Source organism: Marmota monax, unplaced genomic scaffold (genome assembly GCF_021218885.2).
Source record: "Marmota monax isolate L192 unplaced genomic scaffold, Marmota_monax_Labrador192_F-V1.1 WCK01_AAM20220418_F8-fsc00015, whole genome shotgun sequence".
In the NCBI taxonomy this organism is placed as follows: Eukaryota; Metazoa; Chordata; class Mammalia; order Rodentia; family Sciuridae; genus Marmota; species Marmota monax.
In genome coordinates this window covers 3,618,391-3,633,151 of record NW_026692194.1, presented here as the reverse complement: position 1 = coordinate 3,633,151, position 14,761 = coordinate 3,618,391, and the positions used below count along the sequence as shown (strand labels likewise).

The window sequence follows — 14,761 nt, the reverse complement described above, 5'->3', positions numbered from 1 at the left end:
AGCTCTTAATCTGCTGATGGATTTGTACAGAGTGGCAAGAAGGCCAGACGCCCTTGACAGGCGTGTCTGCACCCTGCTGCCTCCAGCGAGCACAGCTGAGGGTATATCCCAGCTTGGCCTACACCATCCGTGTCCACTCACATCAGGTCTGTGTAAACCCCAGGAAAGAGGGCACGACAGAGCGGCTCCATTGCTGGCCAAGGCTTATTTCAGATCTATGCTGTCAGACAAATCCACAGTTGTGAGGTGACCTGCACACAAAATATATGGAAGGACATCTCCAAGAAAGGTGAGGGAGAAGTCTAGCGCATGCACCTCAAAACTGGCTATCCTATGACCATGGCAGCCACAGAAGAGCAGCACCCAGATATGCGTGTGAGCAAGATTCTACACACTGTGTGTGTACATAAATGACAACCACCAACCCAGCAATCAGACAGGTCACCTTCACTGCAAGCTCCGGCAATCATGTGGCCTGTGGCCATGTTTTCAACTTGACTTGCTCTCTTGGGTGGGTTTCTCTGAACTGTTAGGGCTTTGAACAAAAGCAGAGGCCCTCTGCCAGGACTCTGGAATCGGGACCTCAGGCTCCTAAGAGAGTGGCTTCTAGAGGGAACAAGGTCAGAGCCTGCTGTTAATGTCAGTGCCTCCACTGTGGACAGCAAAGCGGGTACTGCATTCTGGGCACAGTGGACTCTTGGGAGGTCTTGTCCTCATGATTTAGCCAGCACAGCCCTGGCCACCTACACATGTATTAACCTCTAAAGAAATCCAGCCTCTGGGTTGCACACTGACACAGTGTCAATGGCCATTTATTTAAAAAGTGCCCAATTAAGAAATGTGCAGCCTAATGATAGGTGCTGAACAGAAACAATGGAGCACAATGCCAAAAATAACAGGGTCCTGGCTCAGGAACACCAGATTTCAGCCATTCTGTTAATTATAAGGTGTGTGATCTTTGTCAAGTTAATCTTTATTTTATTTTATTTTTTTAGTTGTAGATGGACACAATACCTTTATTTTATTTATTTATTTTTATGTGGTACTCTGTCGAACCCAGGGCCTTCCACATGCTAGGCGAGCGCTCTACCACTGAGTCCCAGCCCCAGCCCCAAGTTAACCTTTAACTTCAGTTTTCACATGTATCACACAGGGCTAGAATCTTCCTCAAGGTTACTGCAAAAATACAATGACAAATAAAACGATCATTTTCTCAGTTGTGAGTGCTGATGTTCAGGAGGGTTACAGATTCAGTATGCTGATCCTGCACCTGGTCCCCTGCTTAGGTAGCTCCCTTAGAAGCTTTGTCAAGTTTGTCTCTGGACTTTTCCAAGTACATTATTTTACCTACAAAAGATGGTTTGGTCTACTTTTTGATATTTGTACCATCTCTTTCTTGCCTTAGTGTATCTTTGGCAGGGCTTCCAGTATGACATGGAGGAAACAAGTTCCTGCTGGGGATGGCCGCACACCCCTGTAACCCCAGTGAATTACAGTGGAGGCTGAGGCAGTAGGACCACAAGTTTGAGATCAGCCTCGTTAACTCTGCGAAACCCTCAACTTAGTGAGACCCTGTCTCAAGATTAAAACATAAAAGGGCTGGAGATAGAATTTACTGGTAAAATATCCCTGGGTTCAATTCCAGTACCAAAATTCAAACCAAAAAAGTCACTTTGTCTAGTTGGTCCTGGGGATTGAACCCAGAGGTGCTATGCCACTAAGTACATCGCCAGTCCTTTTTTATTGTCCTACCTCAGCCTCCTGAGTTGCTGGGATTACAGGTGTGTGCCACCACACCTGGTTTTAAAAAAGTGACTTTCATGTTAAGATATCGTGACAATAAATCAAAATCTAAAGTGCAAGACAGCGGGTTGAGGCTTCCTGAACTTGTAGATTGGCTGTTTCTCCTGGTGAGGCCGGGAATTGTCTGAATGGAGACAGAAGCTGCCAGCTCTGTCCTCCTGCTGACCCTGAGACCAGCTCCCTCGGGCTGAGTCTACTTTGGCTACTCTTCCAAGTTTAACCCAGAAATTCTTAAAGAAGCACATGCATCTATTTGGGGCACCTGGGCCAGGAGCAAACCTTCCTCATTCAGGGAATTTGAGAAGGGAGGAAAGAATGAGGGGCCAGACCAGCTGAGGAGATGGTTGGCCTAAACTATCCACCTAGGATGGATCCTGGCTGCTGACCGAGTTTCTGGGGCATTCGTCATGAACAGGACTGTGCATTTCAAAGTGACACCAGTGTTTTTGGGACTATGTGCATCCCTTCAAAACCCTTGGGTTTCCCTACTCTGTTTATTCCAAATGGGGGCAGGGACAGAGCTGCAGCTGGCAGACAGAGCTGTGCCTGTGGCGGCTTTCTTAGCAACACCTGGAACTAACAAGGGGCAGCAGGTTTACAGTTTTTTCAAACAGGATGTTCCTGTGAAGCAGAGACCAGGAGAAGGCAGGCAACTGGCAATTTCCTTCTCCACCTTGGGGAGAACGACGGAGGGGACACACCCCACCCTCTAGAGAGGTGAGCAAATGCTGGGTGCAGTGGCACAGGCCTGTAACAGGGACGGAGCTCAGTGTGCCTCAGAGTAGCTGGGGGTTCCAACCCCAATACCCGGCCCGGACAGGCAAGCAGACAAACATCTCTGTGTCCCAGGAACACAAGAGTTGACTGAAGATGTCCAACCATCTCCAAGGAATGTGTGAGCTCTCTAGCAACTTCATGTGTAACCCTCCCCCTCTAAGGACCGTACAGGTGAAATAACTAAGCCTGCGGCTTAACTGGTTCAAGAGTGACAGAATTGATTTAAGCAGAACTTCTGCCCTGACTGCACATGCTGATGGGATTGTGAATTTTTAAAGGAGGCCAACTAAAACTTATAGCCACATATTCATATCAAATTCAGCCGCGTAACTGGTGCAAAGCAGTTATCTGTCCCTTTTCACAAGGGATTCACATTTTTAAAAAAAAGGAAAAAGAAAAGAAATTTAAAAAAAAGTCGGGCGTGGTGGCACATACTTGTAATCCCAGCTACTCAGGAGACTAAGGGAGGAGGATGGCAAGTTTGAGGTCAGTCTGAGCAACTTAGCAAGACCCTGTCTCAAAATAAAAAACAAAGGTTGAGTGCCCCTGGGTTCATTCCCCAGTACTGGGGGGCAGAAGGGGACAAGTACTGCCGCTCCCTGCACACCCTGACTACAGGCCTGCAGTGTACAGGTTGCCTGCACAAGTCAGAAGCCCTTCCCAGCACCCACTTGACGTGACAACCCATGGTCAGTCCTTTCTCCTTTGGCCAACAGCAAGTCGCCAGCTATTTTGTCAACAGGTCTTTGGGAACAGGTAGCTCCAGCTCACCTGTCCTGAGGACCTACATTGGTTCCAGGTGTTCTCTTTCAAAGAGGCAAGCAGAGCAGGAAACAGGCCAGACCCATACTCTTTTATGGTCTCAGCTAGCAGGCAGTTTGGATCTGAGAGGCAGCTGCTCTGCTAGGGGAAAGAGACGACTTTGTCCTAGACTCTGGGACATTATTTTCTTCAGGACCTAGATGATTCTTCCCCCGTGAAAAATGATGATGTCAAAAACAATTTTTAAGAAAAGCTTTAGGGCTGGGGTGTTTCAGTGGTAAATAACTTGCCTAGCATGGCAAGTGTGAAGCCCTGGGTTCTACCCCCAGCACCCCACTCCCAACCCACAAGCTTTACATTTCTAAATTATGAGGTTGGATGACATATTGATATGAAAGGAAAGGACGCTGACAAAACTCACAGTGTGACTTCACTGGAAGGCCCAGAGGTTGGGGGCAGGAAGGCCAGGATTCAGGCCACCCTGAGTACTGCTCTATGAATCAGTAGAGTGGATTATCATCTACACCCTAAAAAAAGGTGAGTTGAATACAGACACACACAAGTGGGAGGCCTAGCAAAGGCCTGTGGGCTTCCTGACATCGAGAGCAGTTCCAAGCTCTTGTGTGCATCCTTAGACACTTAATTGCCTTCATTCAGCCACTGTAGGTACTGCATGCCAAATCAAAAAATCCTCCTCCTCTTATGAAATGTGAGCTTGATAATTACTGTCATTTAGAAGATAAAGCAGCTCCCATCCACCTTCCAAGACCTCCAAGTGCTGGGTCTCGGCCAGCAGCAGCTAGGGATGCGGTGCTGCCCTGTGTCAGCCCTGGAGCAGAGGACCGCCCCTTGAAAATGTTTTCTTTTCATTTTTAGGTGCTGGAGATGGAACCCGGGGCCTCCTGCGCTAGGGAAGCGCTCTACCCTAGTCCCCTATTTTGCCTCTCTGAACAAACCCCTGTAGATGTTTCACTAGTTCAACTCTGGAGAAGTAAATCATATCTTCAAAGCATCTCTTCTTTAACTTAATGCTCTCCTTTCCCCTGCACTCTTGACCCAAACCCCGAATTCAAAGGTAAAGATGAGAGAAAGCACTCTGACCAACTGATCTTCAAAAATGAGTCAGGAGCTTGCAGGCATGCACAGGGGACCAGGCACCTCCCCGAGGAGATGGGGGGTTGTGGCAATGGACAAGTTGGAAAGCCCTCCATCCAGGTGGCTTTTCTTCCATTACAGGAACACAGCAAATTGGTATGGAAAAATTTCTGAAACTTACTGAACAAATACTTCCTTCTCGGTGGCTGGGGAGGGGATCAGATATCATAAAGATCAGGGAAAACCAATGGAGTAGAAGAAAGAGAACAAGAGTAGGAAGGAAGGGGGAAGAAATATGAAATGAATTTAACAAAATCAGGTTTTATTCATAAATAAAGTTACCAAAGGGAATGTCAACTTTGTGTATATGGACAAGAAAGCACGTGTCATAGAGCAGAGAAAGGAGACTGGGGGAAGGAGGAGGAGAGGAGGAAAAGGAAGAGGATGAGGATTAAAATGAAATGATTTGCATGTATGATTTTTGTCAAAATGAACCCAAATACTAAGTTGAATTATAATGCTCTCATAAAAAGTGTTTTCTCTCTCCCCAAAACAAAAACTTCCTCTTTCTTAAACTTGCGTGGCAGGAGCCAGCAGGTTTGGGGTTTGCATTCTGGGTGAGCACAGGCTGCTTAGCTGGCTTTATCTGGGAAGATGGAGGTGTCGATAGGTGCCCACAGGCCAGATGCAGGGACTGAATGCAGCCACGTACTGCAGTGCCGAGCTAAGAACAGACAGCACTCCACATCCTCTCCCACTCCTTTCTTCCCCTTGGGCCAGCAAGGAGAGACTAAAAAGAAACATGTTCCCCTGTAAAGGCTTTGAGTTCAAAGGGTCAGTGGTCACAGTTAACTAATGGCAGGACCAAGTTGAGAACTCCGGCTGCCCCCCCAACTCTACATTCTGGAATCACCTTCACTTCACCTTTAAAAAAAACTTGTCTTCTCAGAAAAAACAGTCAATGAACTTCATTCATTACACGAGTGGCAGGTTTACCTTTCCTTTAATGTCTGCTGGGGATGAAGTAGGTAGAAAAAGGGAAAAGGTGCTATTCCTGCTGCTTCTGCTTCTGTAAAGGACACCTTGACGATTATAAAACCCAGTTCAGGGTCTCCACTGACTAAAGAATGAAAATAAGCATCACATGCAAATATGAGGACAAAAAGATCACTTAGGACCCAATAATTGACTCCCCAACACTCTGGATCTTTTTTTTGACAGGGTCTCAGGAAGTTGCCGGCCTCAAACTTGTGATCCTCCTGCTTCAGCCTCCTGAGGCGCTGGGATACAGGTTTGTGACTCCAAAATTCTTTAGTTTTTTAGAGAACACCTGGGATGGACATGAGGGGTCTGAGGTGTCATTAGGGACAACTGCTCTGAATAGGCCAAAGGTTATAAAATGCTTATAATAAACAGGATGTCAGGGGTTCAAGCACAGGGCATGAGGAAGGACTAAGTTTTCCAGTCTAGGCAAAAACATGACCAAAAGCTGATGCTACTGCAAACACAGGGCATTTTTCCGGTGTGAAGCAGAATTGCCTACAGGAAAAAATAAGGTATGATAAAACACCAAAAATAACCCACATACAGCCCTTCCAGCTGGGTTCTGAGAGCATGAAGCCCCACACAAAATGAGATGAAGGACTCTTCTCATTTTTGCAAAGGATGATACACAGTTGGGACCATTTTAAGTGCACAGAAGAAAAGTGAATTTATTATATGCAGTGGATGTGCCATGGTGCTAGATGCCTGTAATCCCAGTAGCTCGGGAGGCTGAGGCAGAAGAATTATGAGTTCAAAACCAGTCTTAGCAAAAAGTGAGGTGCTAAGCAACTCAGTGAGACCCTATCTCTAAATAAAATACAAAATAGGGCTGGGGATGTGGTTCAGTGGTCAAGTGCCCCTGAGTTCAATCCCTGGTACCTATTCCCCCCAACCCCCCAAAGAAATTCTGGTTGAGAAGGACTTGCTGGTGAAAACCTAGAAGGTGGGGAAACCTAAAAATCTTACATATGGCAGAACTTCCTGTGGTCCAGCTATGAGTAGCCATTTTAGGGATCTTGGAAGTAAAACATTCCCTGCAATGGGTCCATCATAGGAACAGGCCGACAGAACACGTTTATCTCTTATCTGTCCCCGTTCCAACTTGTATCCAACCAAGAAAACTCTCTAATATAACTCTTGCATTTGATTTTTGTTTTAAAAATGGAACAGCTGAAATATCATACAGGTAACTATTCAATTAAGAAAGTTGGTAGGTGATGTTGGTGGTTCCCTCACCAAGAACCTGCTGTGGGACCTTAGGCCAGTCAGTCACTCCTGACTCCTCGCTGCTTGTACAACTCTATATAAAATCCATTTAACAAAATTTAACAAAATCAGGTTTTATTCATAAATAAAGTTATCAAAGGGAATGTCAGAAGGAAGGAGGCTAGAGCAGACAAACTCACCATCCTTTCTAAATTCTAAGGCCTTGACATGTCTGTGGCTCTCCTTGCCTCTCAGCAAACCAAACATTTCCAGCTAGCTCCTGCCAGTGGTTCTACCTTTAATGTCATTTTAATGTTAAATTAAAATGTCATTTTAATGTTTACTTTAATGCCATTATGTACCTGGTGGCCATGTAACAGACCCACTATATCTATGGGGTCCACATCCATGGATCCAACCAACTGCAGACCAAAAATATTTAGGGAAAAAAAGGACATCTGTATCGAATGTATATAGACATTTTTTCTTGCCATTATTCCCCTGAACAATGTAGTATAAATATTTACATAGCACCTACATTGTGTTTAGGTATTACAAATAACCTTGGCGGTACTGGGGACTGAACCCAGGGGTGCTCTATCACTGAGCTACATCCCTAGCCCTTTTTATATTTTTATTTTAAAACAGTTTTGCTAAGTTGCTGAGGCTGCCCAGGACCTTGTGATCCTCCTGCCTCGGCCTCCTCCTAAGTCACTGAGAGTACAGGTGTGCACCACCAGGCTCAGTGATACTATGACCGAGTACCAGAGGATTTCCGCAACCACAATGTGGGGAGTAGACGGGCATGACTATACGGCTTCCTAACAGTGAGCAGAGAAGACAGTGATAGCCACTAAAAAGTGCCCAGAGCCACAGAACACAACCTGTGGAGTCTCTCAAGTCTCTCTGAACCCTGAGATCGGGGGCATGAGGATGCTGTAACTCAGGTGAGCCTCTCCATCCTTCCTCCTCTCTTGCCACCCACCCCCCAGAGAAAACCCCTCTCATTCTTTCTTCCTTTCTTAAAAAACAAAAAACAAACAAACAACAAAAAAAAAAAAAAAAAAAAACAAACCAACAAGAACTCATCTACAGTCTGGCATTTGATACATCAAACAGCAGCCCCTCATCCCACCTCTGTCATCTCAGCTTCTCATTCCCCAGAGAAATTCACTTCCAATTCTTGTGGCTCTTTCTTTTGGCATCTGTCTTCATTTTTAAAATGCCATAGTTGCATTACTATTTCCTGCCTTTCAGATTTAGATATTATTTAAGGACTTCTTATTATGGAAGATGAAGCCTTGACTATACACCCTCAAGAATCTTCCCTTAAAGCAACTATTTCCCTAATCCTCAGCTTGAGAGCCAGAGTCTGGCCACTCGGCACAAGGACAGCTGAAACAGCAAGAGTACTTGACCGTGATTCTGGATTAGCCTGCTCTAGAAGTATGCATATACCGCAGCTGCATCCCCCCGAGAGTATTTCAAAATTATCCTCTCTACGAAGATGCTGGTAACATTTCAAAAGAATCTATAGTGATAAATAGCCAGATTTTAATGGACCAAACCTTAGCAATAGGGATTTGGATAATAAAGATGGCCACCAAATTCAGAGTGTTCAGAGTTCTCTATAGCCCACGTTCTCTCTCTCCCACCATCTTCAACAACTCTCTTCTTGGCCAGCCTCAAACCCTCTTGCCTCATGATCCCCAACTGCAGGGATCTGGAATTCAGCCTAAGCTGGGGAGCAACTGACTCAGCTCATCTACAGAGCTAAGTGTTGGGAGCACAAGTCTACTGGGCCCCCCTAGACATGCCAGTTGTCCATTTACCAAAGGACAACAGAGGCAACCGGCTCCGGGGCTTTTGGGCTCTGTCTCTCAAGTTTCCCAGCTCTGAAGGGGGTGGGGGGAGGCAAGGCAATTCTTCGCAAATATCAAAAACTCCCCTGTCACAGAATGCTAGCTTCTTTTTTGTTTTATCTTCTTTACATTATTCAGCTTATAAATAGGTACTAAATAACCCGGACAGTGAAGTGCCCTCCTGTAATCACACAAAACAGATCTTTGCTCCCTAGGTGTTTGTGCTCAGTTGGACCCCCCATTATAACCGAGGCCCCCAGCGAGCGGAGAGACCTGTGAAGGGACGACTGGGGCAGAGGGAGAAAGGAGTTGGGGGGACAAGAAGCCTGAGCGGCCCCAGGGTCATGGTGAGCGCCAGTGCTGGCAGGGGGCTCCAATCCCAACCACAGACGGACAGAAAACAGCTAAAGATCACCACATGAACCCACAGAGAAGCCCTCAAAACCATCCACTCTAAACAAACCTGAGGATCACACTAAAGCAAATACATAAATTCTAAAAACTTAGGATTGTGATTCACTATATCCGGGGTTCAGATTCTCCATTCGTTGAACACCCACAGAGTGAAGTTTCACCAGCTTATAGAGACTCAACGACAAATGACCTGCTTACAATCTGGCCCTCAGAGGAAACAGTGCTGGCCATTGGCCACAAAGCGCCTGGGCTGGACATTTTCTTTTAGGAATGCAACTTGTTTTTCTATCCTGAGAAGTGAGGGGGACAAGCTGGCTTGGGACTGACCATAAGAGTTGGAAAGGCGTGAGCACACTCACTTCGTGAGTGCCCCAGTCCATTCAACCCCTTCATTAGGGAGCAGAGTGGAGAGCCCCTTCCTCTAGGTTTATTCCCTGTGTTAGTTTGTTTGCCATTGCTAAAATGGAATACCTGAGGCTGTCTAATTTATAAAGAAAAGAGGTTTATTTAGCTTACAGTTCTGGAGGATCAAGAGCACAGCACTAGAAGCAGCTTGGCTCTGGTGAGGGCAACACTGCAGGTGGCATTTCAAAAATGGAGGGAGTGGGCTGGGGTTGTAGCTCAGTGGTATAGCCCTTTCCTAGCACATGTAAGGCACTCACTGGTTTTGATCCTGAGCAGCACATAAATATAAATAAATAAAATAAAGGCATTGTGTCCATCTACAACTTTATATATATATATATATATATATATATAAAATAAAAATAAAGGTGGGAGCATATGCCAGAGATCTCACGGCAAAAGGAGAAGGCGGAGAGTCTGGGGAGGGGTCAGACTTACTGTTTTATACAAACTATCAGGGGTCCTACAGAAACCAAATTACTCTCAGTGCCCACGATGACCTAAATACCTCCCATCAGGTTTCACTGTTCCCTAACATGGCCACACTGGGGACTGGGCTTCCAATATGTGAGCTCTCAGGGGACATGCTCACACCATATCCAACCACAGCACTCCCCCAGTAGGACATCAAGGAATGCTGATACTCTTGTGCATCCACATATTGTCCACAATATCCTGTTTTCCTCCTAGTCCCAAGGAATCTCCTGAAACAAAATAACCTCTGGCTCCAGTGGCAGAAACACAAAAGGTCTATTCCTGGTTTCTCGAGTTACAACTCTAAAGTTTTCCCATTCACGGGCTGTTCTCTTGGAAAATGATCATGATTCTGGTCCGTCATAAGTTGGAGCAGGTCTTATCATTATTTATACCCTTTCTTTGATAAATGAGTTCCAAGCTCTAAACATCTGTCTTCCAATTATTAAGTCTCAGGACACAACAAGACTCGGGAAGCTGTAGACTACACAGCAGATAAAGCAGTCGCTCATTTCCTTGGCTCTAGGCTTCAGACTTATTTACTATTTGGGGATAGAAAGTCTGGCCACAGGGAACTCTGAAAGAATGGGAACCTGGCATATAAGCCCCCCCCCCCCACTTTCCTAGGGTGTGGTTCATAAAGACAGGGCTCTTCCTGGGGAAGGGAGGTCCCATTATAAATAGGTCCTTGTTTGTAAACAAATGGAAATGAGGGCAGTTGACCATAGACAGGGGGACCTATGTGCAAGGCACTTCATTAAACAGAGCTCCTTCTCCAGTGAGTTTCCAAACATCTGGAAGCAGCAGGGCTGTTTCTAAACTTTTTTTTTTTTTTCCCCCAGGCATTCTGTGCTCTGTGGATCCCCTGTGGATTAAAGGACAAAACCAGGAGGGATTCTGGCTTCCATCATTCCTTTCCCTCTCACCCTCTCCCGATTCCATAAATCACTTCTGGCAGGTAGCTGGGAAGCAGCTGCAAAGGACAGTTTTGCTCTGGAGCACAGGAAGCCACCTTTTAACCCGCCTGCTGTTGTTTGTCTCCCGAAACGTGACAAAAGAACAGATGTAAGCAACATGCCAACTGTTGAGAGGATCTGCTCAGAGCACTGGAGGAAGCCTGTTCAGAGCCACATCACACCAGTCGCTCCAAGGAAGGACCACGGAGTTCATTTCCTGAAACCCCCACGCACGCTCTGTTCACATCGGGCTGGGATGCACAACGCTCAGGCAACTCACCGCCCACATCCCTGCTTCTGCCTCTGCCCCTCTGGCTCCCTAGCTGTGAAGCCCCTTCCAGAACCCTGCTCAGATGCCACGGGAGGTTTATCTCCCAGTGAGGTCTTTTCTGAGCCCACACCAACCCTTCATCTCTAGACCAGACTGCTGTCCACAGCCTGCAGCTTCCAGGCCTCCTGGGGGTCTAGCCCCTCTCTGCAAACTACCCTGTTAACCTCCTGTCGCGTTGGAACCTTGGGTTATACACCACTGTGGCCCCCAAGCAGTGTCTTTTATATCTCCAGCTGCAAACTTTGAGTGCCCTGGGAAACAAGTTCAATAGGTTGCACCCAATATTTAAAAATATGGAATAAAAATCAGCTTACAAAAGATAGTCTTGGGAGAACTGGGTAACAATGAAGTAGACATGAGATAAAATTATGAAATTCCTATTAACTTTCTTAAGAGATCGTAATGGTGTTGTGGTTGTACAGGGAAATGCCTTATTGTTTTTAAAAAACATATCTTCATTGGTCTTTTTTGGGGTCAGTTTTAGGTTTACAAAATTGAGTGGAAAGTATAGCAAAAAAAATTGTGCACGTGGGCTCACATGCACACATATGTAATTACACATATTGGGACAAATCAAGCCAATGTGCCAGAATTTACAATTGCTAAATCCAGGTAGAGGGCACAAAGGTATTCATTATGTTATTCTTCAAATTTTTCTCAGTTTAAAATAAGTTTCATAACTAAAAAAAAAAAAAAAAGAAAGAAAAAAAAACTGGAATGCAGAGCATGAAGCGTGATTTGCTTTTAGGTATCCATTGAAGAGTGTGTCCTGGGTCACGCATTTTTTTATTGTGGGTCAAGGCCCTGAGTTTGAAAATGCTGCCCTAAAGCAATTTGCTTTCCTAAGCTCACAGTAGGTAGGCAATGAATTACTTGTTAATTAACTGCTAGAAGCCCAGGATTTAAATGAAGATGCAAGCTGAGAAATCAAATCTCCAGTTACATCTCATTAAGTCAAACTGTGTCACAACATGGAAGCCCCTTCCTCCCCAGCACACTGTCCTCAGCTCAGCCTCCAGGCCTTTCTTATCAGATGCTGAATTACTCAATGAAAAGGGGGACTTCAGGCTTTTCCTCTCCAGGGAGGGTGTTAACAGAAGATTCCAAGCAGGGGCCCAACTGTCTTGGTTTGCCTGGACTGAGGTGTTCCACAGGACTAAGACTCTGGGTGCTAAGACCAGGACTGTCCTAGCAAACCAAAGCAGACGGTCACTCTAGATTTCTTTTTTCTTTTTAATATTTATTTTTTAGTTTTAGGTGGACACCATATCTTTATTTTACATTTATGTGGTGCTGAGGATCGAACCCAGTGCCTCATGCATGGTAGGGGAGCACTCTACCACTGAGCTACAATCCCAGCACATCACTCTAGATTTCAAAGAAGCCTTAAGGACTCTGGATCTGGGAGAGTTGTCACTGCAGTGCTGTGTAGCAGAGTACAGCCACACAGGAGCGAGGGGCGAACCCAGTGCTCAGGAAACTGATACAAGATAGAGATACCTGACGGCACCCACCCAAAAACAGTTGATGCCTCACTGTAAGGTGTCTCTGGCAATGACAGAGAACCTTTTTGTTCTTAGTCATCACCTAATGTGGACAGAAAGGGGCAAAGGAAGCTTACTGTGAAAACGTCATCATCACCAAGCTCGGCCTCATTATGAATAGTGGAAGATGATGTTGTCGAGCCTAAAAGAGAAAAAGGTAATAAAAACGTGTCTCCAAAGAGTATAAACTAAATTCAATCACTTAAAACTTAAAAATTGCACTTTAATAAAACCACATTTCATCCTTTTCCCTTCATTTTTTTTTAGTGTTCTTTTTAGGTATACATGATAGCAGAGTTTGACATATTATGAATACATGCAGCATGACTTCCCATTCTTGGGGTTGTCCATGATGTGGAGTTGCACCTGTTATCCATTCAGAAATGAACATAGGAAAGTTAGGTGTGACTCATTCCAGTGTCTTTCCTATTCCCCCCCCCCTTCATTCCCCTTTGTCTAATCCAATGAACTTCTAGTTCCCCCTTATTGTGTGTTAGCACTCGCATATCAGAGAGAACATTCAGACTTTGGTTTTTTAGGATTGCCTTTGAAGACTTCAGATAATTTACTGGCAAATGCCATAATTTCATTCTTCTTTATGGCTGAGCAATATTCCATTTTGCATGTATACATTTTCTTTGTCCATTCATCTGTTGAAGGGCATCTAGGTTAGCTCCATATTTTAGCTATTGTGAATTGAGCTGCTATAAATATTGATGTGGCTGTGTCACTATAGTATGCTCCATCCTTTTTGTTTATGAATCACTAACAGAAACCAATTACTGGGGAATTAGTGCCTCTTTTTTTTTTTTTTTTTTTGTTATACTGGGGATTGAACCCAGGGGTGCTTTACCACTGAGCTATAACCACAGTCTTTTTATTTTCTATTTTGAGACAGGATCTAGTTGAGGCTGGTCTCAAACTTACAATCCTTCTACCTCAGACTCCCAAGTCATTGGGATTATAGGTATGCATCACTGCGCCTAGCTGAATTAAATGCTTTTAACTTATTCTTAACTACTTCTTGCCCGATGCTCCCTACATTAACTTTGTGAACTGTTCTCAGTTAATCTCTCAAACTTCTACACTGGCTGCTAAAGAACAGATACATAAAGAAGCACTATGGAGGGGAAAGGAGAACCTGACTACTTCTCTGAGGGGCATTCAGTAAGTCCAGCCTCTGTAGGGACCTCAAGGTCCCAGTAGTGGAGGGAGGAAAGCACTGAACTAGGACTCCCTGCAAGTCAGACCTGCCACAATCTTACTGCGGAGACAGGATTTCGCTTTGGTAAGTCTTTTCATCCACCACTGAGGAAGATCTGATTAAACAGCTTGAATGTTTGCACTTCCAGTTCCAAATTCAGTTACTGTCCTCTAAATCCCAACTGTGGGAGCCATGTTCTTAGAAGATATCCAGGCAATGGGCAGGTGAGTTTCCTTTGCTTTTGCAGGTCAAAATTAAGGCTTCTGTCAGAAACCCCAGCTTATTCCATCACAGAATGACTTAGTTTTTAAAGTTCTAGTTTACGAGAGAACAGCTAGGTAGTGTGTGCACACACAAAAAATTCCAGTGTGAGAATCAAATCCTGTATGTAACTTCAGTGATTAAAGTCCATGGATACAACGCAAACTTCTATCAATAATACAGAGCTTGATTCTCCGCAAACATTGAAAAGCTATATTTAATATCAACATCTAAAATATCTGCCACTTAACATTGTAAACCCTGGTTTTTAATCTCTTTTTGGCCAACTCATGGTTTTCATTAATTGATTCATGTTGTAGCTAGAATTGTCTTAGCTGTTAAATGTTAAATGATTTCCAAGACTTGCATTTTTTCTCCCTCATTCACAATCAATACTTCAGAACAGTTCCATTTCTTAAGCAAGCAATATATATATTCTTTTGTGATTCAATTCCCCCAGTTCTAAATCTGGTATTAACATGTTGCTTGATACTTCTTCAGAGGGCTCTGGCTGTAGCACCTTTAATTGTCTGATTAGATAATTGAATCTGAAACACAAAAATTTGTCCATCTGCACCTGGGGACTGTAGCCATGGTCATCATGAGAGTTGACGGCCCAAGGC

General features: G+C 44.7%; 1 protein-coding gene across 2 annotated transcripts in view; it reads right to left on the bottom strand.

Moving 5' to 3' along the window:
- Positions 1–14,761, bottom strand: part of Spred2 (sprouty related EVH1 domain containing 2) — a 119,959-nt gene that overhangs the window by 7,520 nt on the left and 97,678 nt on the right. For both annotated transcript variants that reach the window (XM_046422791.2, XM_046422801.2), the window contains one exon: positions 12,751–12,815. In XM_046422791.2, coding sequence (XP_046278747.1) covers positions 12,751–12,815 — 65 coding nt within the window. The remainder of the gene's footprint in view (positions 1–12,750; positions 12,816–14,761) is intronic.